The sequence below is a fragment of the Oryctolagus cuniculus genome, chromosome 7 (assembly GCF_051225735.1).
Source record: "Oryctolagus cuniculus isolate XC-2025 breed Fujian yellow rabbit chromosome 7, ASM5122573v1, whole genome shotgun sequence".
NCBI classification, from domain to species: Eukaryota; Metazoa; Chordata; class Mammalia; order Lagomorpha; family Leporidae; genus Oryctolagus; species Oryctolagus cuniculus.
The window spans coordinates 84393649-84402500 of NC_142873.1; the positions used below are offsets into that span (position 1 = coordinate 84393649).

General features: G+C 41.4%; 1 protein-coding gene across 4 annotated transcripts in view; it reads right to left on the bottom strand.

Moving 5' to 3' along the window:
* Positions 1–3816: 3816 nt before the first annotated feature.
* The window catches only part of LMO4 (LIM domain only 4), a 16860-nt gene continuing 11824 nt past the window's right edge, over positions 3817–8852 (bottom strand). For all 4 annotated transcript variants that reach the window (XM_002715878.6, XM_089337100.1, XM_089337101.1 and 1 more), the window contains one exon: positions 3817–4605. In XM_002715878.6, coding sequence (XP_002715924.1) covers positions 4597–4605 — 9 coding nt within the window. In that variant the 3' untranslated portion in view covers positions 3817–4596. The remainder of the gene's footprint in view (positions 4606–8852) is intronic.

Sequence of the window (8852 nt, forward strand, 5' to 3'; positions counted from 1 at the left end):
AAAAACCTTCACTTCACTAAAAATGAAAAATTAATTCAGGAAGAAACTCTTTAATGTTTCCCTCTTGCTTAAAAAAAATTACAGCTCAAACAAGGCAGGAGAAACCTTACAAGAATGAAAATTGATTTTGAAAACGTGGAGTCTGTCAGCCTTTTGATTCAAGGTGGGGAGGCATCTTTCTGGGCCGAAGGAAGGTGAGATGCCTGTGTTCCTGCAAGCTAATGATTGTTTCCAAGCTGGTTAGCATTCAGCGCTAATTGCATTTTTAAAACACCACCTCTGAAATCCTCTCCTCTCTCAGGATCTTACATCAATGTTTCGCATTCTCAGTAAAACCTTTGCACTTCACCTTTCTCACTCTACAGACCCTGAACTTCAGATCTGCAGGAGGAATTCAGTTCAGATCCTTCCTTTCATGGGCAGATCCTGAGCTGCTGGTGGTGATGCTAACCCCCAGCAGTGGCCGGCCGGCCCAGTTTCTGAGCAGAGACCACTAACACTTGGACTTGGGGGGGCAGGGGGCTCATGTCAGGCTTGACCACTCTAAGAGGGTCATTAGACCTCTCCAGTGCCACTCAAAGAACTTAGAATCAATTGATTTCCATCCTATGCTTTATTAGTTGTGATTTAGGAGACAGGATGGCCCTGGGTACACAGTGGTAACATGTCAGGACCTGTAGTGCATTATTGGCTTGAGGCCTCCGAGTTGCAGTCCATTCTCAGCAGAATCAACCTGAACTTGAAAACATTCCCTCTAGGAAACATGCATGCATCTGCTAGCATAGAGCACTTCTTGTACAACTGAAAATAACATGCACTTGAAGTGAGTTGCAAGTTCACCTTCCAAAAATCGGCCAGGCTTGTTGTTGCTCTCAGCACGCTCTGGATGGGAGCAGAGGGCTACAAACGCCTCTTCCCTCGACCCCCAACATGGGCGGAAGTGTTACACTTTACGATATCAGCTCTGCCAAGTGCAAGTTGCCGGCTGCTTAACATGCGTGCGGAGCACTGCCAATCTAAAATGGCTGCTCAGTAATACTTTAATTGCAGTTTCATGGAAACAAATTGCTATTTAACTGCAATAAGCATTTCTGTGACTTGGCTGGACTGACAATAGGTGAGTCTTGATAACAAAGCCACAAGTAGCATTAACCCAGTTTCCAGGGCCCTCTCCGATGGAGCCGCAGCTGGGAGAGCTCCTAGGACAGGCCAGGGCTCCCTGAGAAGGAGTCTCGATTTAAACAGAATCATTTAGGCTACATGGCAACCCCTCCCTAGCTTCTTCATACATAGCTCTCGCAGTCACTGTGTTTGTTATATAATTTATGGGCCCTAAGAAATATTTTATATAAATAGTAGTGCACATTAGGATCTGGCGATATTGACATTTAAAGCCATTTAATTTAAGAGCTTCATTTTGGATGATTAGTTGTTTCAAATATCAGTGTTAATAAGGGCAAAAGAAGGAATTTAAATATAGTTAATATTAAGAGGATGACAATTTCGCAGGCTTCATTTCAGCTTGACAGTTTTCTCATTTTGTATTTTATAAGACACTATAGTCCGTGTTAAACTATTTCCTAATAAATCACGAAGAGCTGGAAACAGTTTCCCCTGGCAAACGATTTGGCTTGGAAAGGCTTCGGACTCCTCTGCCTTTGTGGAATGTGCAAACCCAACTAGACAGATAGGTAAAAAACATTAAGCTCTGTCAGAGGACAATCCTCTCACCAAATTGTTTCATTAGCCAGAGTGACCATTTGCATGATTGAGACATATTATCATAAACAATTTCTTTACCAGTTCAGCAGGGCTCAGTAACATTTGCTTTTGTTTGTCATCAACTTGCTGGGGACTGGGGTCCACGTTGCTCCATGATGCGGTTAATATTAAGTCCTTTCAAAAGAAGTGCGTGCAGCTCCCTTGCTGGTGCCATCACAAATGCGCCCGATGAAAAGGTGAATACTCTCTACTCTCCTGGATTTTTTTTTTTTCCCTAAGCTGCACCAGGGTTGGGGGAGGAACCGCATACAATCACAGGCTCACATCAGAACAGACCCGAGTGTTTTCGTAGCTTGCTATCCACACAGAGCATCCCCATTAGAGCCGGGTTTTATTGTTTGAAATGCCTCTGGTTTCAAGAAAGTGTTTTACCTAAAGCAAGACTACTACTTAAATATGTTCTATTGTATATTCATAGCTCCATTAGTCCTTCTCCAATTTAGCACATCAAAGAGAGGGCTTCATCACTGGCATGTGGATTATACTAACATGAGTGACATTTGTAATCTCATAGGTCTGCAACTTAAGAAATGCTTTTAGAAGCTCATTACTGAATACACAGCAGCGCTTGAGGAACCAGCCATATAATAGTTCATTTAAAGTCTGCAATGACCTTAGCCCCTCACCCTCATTAAATGCCACCCCATATGAGTTAACTCGAAGTTATTACCCACCTCCTTCGAGTTTCTACTCTATAAGGGACACATGTACATGCATGCCAAAAAGAACACGAAGATGTGTTGCAAGCTAATGCACACATTTCCCCTTTCCTATCCTGAAGAGTCTAAATTGCTTTAAAGTCTCTTTCAAAAAAACAAAAGCACCAGAACTAGTTTGGAGAAATTTCCCAAGGATCCAACTGGGATATGGGCAGATCTGGATTGTCTTAATTCTATTTCCTTTTATTTTCTTCTCATAAGGTTCTAGCCAAACTATTCACGGCAGCTCCCCCTGCTTTACATTCTCCTACAGAAAGTTTACAGTTTCAGTAACTCATCTTGCCTCCTGGCCCAGAGCCGTGGCGAGCAGGGAAGCAAGCCCCTGTGTTCCGAAGGGAAGCCGGCTGCCGGCTGAGACGAGCAGTGACCTCCCTCGACTACCTACTCCTGTTCTCAAGTCTGTATTGGGAGCTTTTCTGGAAAAACAAAGTAAATGACATGTTCAAAATCCAAGCAGAAGCAGCAGTATAAACACACCTGGTTCATCAGCCTACAATGGAAGCTGCAGGCAAGGTTTGCCCACTCACGATGAGCTTACGGGGAGGCCAGCCCCAGCACCCAGGCCTGTTTGGCTGCTCTTCACCCTGGCACCACCTGTGGGTCCATTGATTCCTTTCCTCAGGGTACCCGGCATGCAGTGCAGGAGCTGCCTGGGATACTCTTTGCCTAGAACTAGCAACTAGGAACTAGCAACTATCTCAAGAATACTAGTCAACGCAATTGGAATCCTCCCCAGCAGACATACGGAGAGGCAGAGTCGGAAGAGGAGGCTAGGAACAAAACAAAACAAACAAACCTCACAGCAGACCACACAAGCCTGAAAGCTCCCCAGAACATGGCTGCTTCATCCGTGGCAGCTGACTGCAACACACATGTATAGCTGTGGTTTAGAAACGCCATGGCCTTCCAAAGCCATAAACTTGGCTGTGCCATAGTCTTGAACATCCTTTTCAACAATACCCAAGGCTTTCCTAGTGAGAACAAATGAAATCGCCGAGGAATCAAGCAAGTGTTTATACATAAACAAAAGATCCGCTGTGATATAGAAGTGTAATGAAGTGGTGCTGTTAACAGAATATTCTGAATGTATGAAAGGGCTGCATGAGAAACAGTGCTTTGTATCCCTGCCAAAAATGGCACAGCTAAGTCATTTCAAGAATACCTTATTGGCCCAGAGCTAAATAAATATATACACCACCTTCCTCAACCCCTCAAATGTAAAGTGAACTAGTTATAGAACAACAACAAAATACCACAAAATTTTTCCAAAATACAGACGAGAAAAAGCAGTGTTTAAAACCCACACTCCATTGAATATTTTTCTTTTAAGTTTTTATTATTTAAATACACCATACTAGAGCAAATGTCTCTGAAAATATCACAAATAAAAGATTTTTTTTCTTCATTCAGCAAATTAGAAGTAGGGGGAAATTTCTACACAAGTAGCTGCTTATGAGCCTGATTTTTTTCCCATTTTTTTTCCTTTTTTCATTCTTTTTTTTTAATCTTTGCCATGAGAGTAGCAACATTAGGACAAAAACACTTACATGCATACATACATGGTATTTTACAGAGATACAATAAAAGTGTTTGTGATAGAATATCACAAAAGCCACATCTCTCCTTTATCTCATGTTCAGCTTTGATTGAAACACGTTTCCTTACAACACTTAAATATACAAAGAGCAAATAGAATGTTGTTAAGGTAAAACACAGGGTACAAACTCTGGCCAGTGCCCTGCTAATTGTTAATGAGGGTAGAAAGCAGATTTGAATGCTTCTTTTAATTAGCTTCATTAGTCATTTCCCTCCCCCCAAGCTCCCTCCCCCCCAAAGATGTCCTCCGGTGGATCTTTTTTCATTTTCTCTACAGTCTCCCATTAGCCCAGGTTCATGGAGTCCTTAATGTTCATATTCAGTCATTTTAATACACCAATAAATGCGGGAAGGGCAATCAAGACTAAGAAGGTGCAATGGCATGGAGCTGGCACTGGTGCTAGCTACAGAGGTGACTTGTCTACTGAAGACACATGGGCTCCACCTGTGATGAACAAAATCTGAGATGAAGGCACGCATTCTGCATTACTCTGACCTTTTAGCAGACCTGCAAGAAATAAAAACGGGCGTCTTAGCTAAAATGCTAAATTTCAGAGATATTAAACTCAAACATGACTGCTTTTGTCTCCTGCATACCCACTCATCTTCTTTTATTAGATTACTTCCCAACTGTGACTTGATGGAGGCGCTCTATGCTACTCACTCGGGCAGTGAAGAACTACAGCAGAACACTCTGCAGTTTTACTAGCAGGGAAAATGAGGCCGTAAATGGACGTTCAGAAAGTTTCTGGCACAAAGTTCTACAATGAATCGCTGAACTCCATTTAAAGCCAAGCTGCTCTCCAAAAGGGATGAATTCTAAGTCTTGCTTAGTGGTGGTTTCTTGGACGTTTTAACCACATGAACGTTCTGAGACCAGTGCCAGCCCAGAAGTTTTGGCTTAACATGCTCAACTGGGAGACCCTTTGGCAAGTTACTTCAACAGCCTGTGCCTCAGTTTCTTCATCTTTGAAGTGAGGATAGTAAGGCTGTGGTCATGATATACATATGGGAGCACTTTCAACAGTATTTGGCCCTTAAGAGGATACTGGTAAGTGTCACTGCTCTTGTGATATTCCCCTGTGACGGGCATTCGCCCATTGGTCTCAAACTACAGGTGTGATGTATGTGAAACATTACATCCGCAAAAACCTCGATACTATTCTGCACCGAATGTTCCTGTTAGGTCCCTGTTACATAAATATTATAAATCTATGAGGCAATATACGTAATGTGTTAATGACCTGTGCTAAAGAATGCAGTTCAAGGCAAGTCTAACTTCAATGTCTAAGTTGGAAATGACAACTCACACAGTCATCAAATGCAATCTGTTAGCAATTACTAAAATGAAATAATATATATTAGGATTTTATGGTTTTTTAAATGACATTTTGAGCTTCCCAGGAAGTTCTCCTTTCACCCTTTCCCTAACTTAACTAAAAGCCTGAAGACTATTAGGAACTGCAACCCCCTACTTCCAAGCTAATTAAAGTGGTGGAGCTTTAATTCCCTAGAGTGGAAGCTCAGTGTGAGAAAGGTAATTTGTCTGTCCAGAACAAAGATGCAGCAGCAGCCAGCAAGCATATTTAATAAATGAGCATCAAATGTCCTCCACGATGGACACACACAACACCAATTATGTAACTACGGGGGCAGTGCAAAGCGATATGTAAACTACAACACTTGTGAGATTTTCCTGCGCCCGCAGAGCTGTGATCTAACCAGTATTTCATAGAAAAGCACACATCATTTTGGATGGCACCATCACACTTCTGAGTGGAAAAAAAAAAAAAAAAATTCCAGAGCAGGCAGCAGTCCCCAGAAGAAAAAATCAGCCCCAATGCCCAATTTACATAAGCTCTAGGAGGCGGGCCCGGCTTCCTTGAAGTGACACAGGCCAAAAAATAGTTTGTCAGTCCTTGAACACCAGTGGTCTGACAGTTCAGTCAATCTGAAATTTCAACCACTGTATAGTTTTAAAATGCTTAAAATTACTTTTTTCTCCAAATATTCAAAAGCCAATGATGCAGAACAATTACTACACACCCCTGACACTGGAAACAAATTTCAGAGGGGTAAAAGTTTAACAGCACCAAATGATGGGGCCATTCCTGTCCCCAACAATGAACTGTCTTTAAAGAAGGACTGGACAAATAATCGGCTCATTATCTTCAAACCGGAGGATGCTTGAAGATATTCAGTATGCATCACACACTAAAAACTGTAATTGCGCCTGGGAGCAGAAGGAAAATGGCCAAAATAAATGTCCAATTTTCCCTACCAAAAATATGGAGAACCACAGAAAAGAGAAGAATAAAACGGAGCTATTTGTCATTTTGCTCCATCTCATCTCCTCCAGAAAAGAAACACCACAGGGTTTGGGGAACAGAATTTTAAAGCGTTCTCCAGGTCCAGAAAGTGGCTGCTCCACCAGGAAGTGTGTTTTCATTAACTCTTCCCACTTGCCCTCACTAATACCTCCCTGGACTGCATTCAGCTTGCCCGAAACCTTTATTTACAAAAACGACTGTGAATCGACTGTGCTCATGGTGAGCTGAGCACCAAGGGCAAAAATGTGAGACATTTACGCCAACAGGGAAATGTTCTTAATTAACATCACCCCCGAACACTGCCTCTCACCAGGGGCTGACAAGAACCTACCCCGAAGTTCTATTTCCGGACGCTTTTTAAGAGCTAGTCATTGTGCAAGGCCACCTGCCCCTTTTTCTGCTGGTTTCCAACATTAATAGATAACTTTGGGTTCTTAGTCATTGCCTAAAATAGACTTTGTGTCCCAAAATGAACAGCCCACCACTCCCATGCTGCAAAAAGTGTGGAAGACAGAAGCCTTTTACGCAAACAACGCATGCAATCTTCTGAACACACAAACCAGATTTTTTTGGTTTGTTTTTTCTCCAGTTTGCCTTCCTAGCACCTCTGAGTTGGACCCAGAAAGATGGCACCACGTCCCGCGCTGCTCACATTTCCGAGGCAGCCTCTCCGTACAGAGTCCCCAGCCAACACTGCTCTGGCCTGCGTCAGTGCTGCATGGTCTAGCCGCATCTTCCACTTCGTCTCTCCAGCCCTCAGTTGGCACCATGCAAGCTGGGGAGTTGCTAACAACCATTTCACATCCTTGGCTAAGCCAGGAGGGAAAGCGTGTAAACCCAGCAGCAAACTTTAAGACATAACTTGGGGCAGAAATCAAGCTTTTACAATGAAGGGGTGGGGAAATGATCTATCATTTTATTCCCAGCACTTTTGCTGGTTTCGTTTGCTTTCACTACTACGGGTAATCATAAAGATAACTACAAATGACTATTACTTCTATTTTTAAATGAATAGCCTAAAATACTTGGTTTACCCATTCATTGTTCTCATCTCTGCTCAGTAGAGTCATTTCATTAGAATTCAAATTATAAAAATGTGTGTTTATATGTACTGGCACTCCTTAAAGAAGCTTGAAATACCTCATCAGTAGGGATGGGCTTATTTGCAATAAAAAAAATTGGACTTTTATTCTCAAAATGGTTATACGCTGCAGTTTCTGATAGTAAATTAAATAAATTAAAATGTACATATTTTCATGTAATTAACACCTACTTAATAAAAAAATGGAAAATACATTTAAAATTACCCCATAAACCTAACCAAGGGAGAAGGATAAATATAAGCATTAAAATATGGCAGTATAAAATTTTTAATGGTTAAAGTTTTCAAATATTTGCCATTCCCCTGTACACACACAGCATTAAGAAAATGCATTACAGAAGACAAAGAAGCCTAATATTTTTCCCAAGCCTTTTGAAGCTTGCTAAATTCCTATTTGCAGATAAATGTTGTGTTGTTTCTTTTTTTTTTCTGATCCTTACAACAGACATTAATGAAGTTCCTATTGTAAATCCATAAAGAATTACCAAGTGAAGTGTGCACTTTTTGTTTCAATGCAATAACTCAGTGCTGTGTGATTGCCTGGGTTAATGATGAAAAAGTCAAACATACTATCAGAGCTGATGGAAAAATCTATCACCAATCTGAAATTAAAATTCATCTGTGGTCAATAAGATTTAATATCCATGCAAGTGGTGCTGTGAAGAGTAAATGAATCAATGTCATCAATACATAATCAGTATGAAATATGATGTGAATAAAATTATGCACACGAGTCATACATTTCACTCTTTTCTGGGCCAGTGTGGAATGAACAGTCTCTTAACTGAAGGTTGACAGTAATTGTTACAAATTAGGCACAGCAGTTATCAAAATGCACTCACTTGCATAGCTATAGGACTTATTAAGGAGATTAAAATAGATCTAAAACTACCTAGTACTAGGGATGCTGGACAACTGTTGATCGCCCATTTTTCCCTCAGCAGTGCCTTCTAACGCTACATGATCTGTATACGTGTGTAATTTCCTTATTCTAACTCTGGTCCAGAAACTTCCAAGCTACCCTCATCTTAAACGGAGCGATTAGTGGCACAACATGGTTTGCCGGAGCAAGAGTTCTGTTTTAACGAAGTCCTAACTTATTCAAATTCTGCAGGACTGCCAGTCAACAAAAAAGCTCTCCTCAGGAATCACAGAACGTTTAATAAAACGGCTCTCCTAAAAATAAATGCACCATGAATGGGGCTTGGAAGGCAGGTGTCCGGATTGCTACGACTCATGCAGAAATCATTCTTTCATGACCAAGACATTTATTCCTTCGTCCTGCCATAAACGTCCTAATTTTCCTGCCGTAATAACTAATCA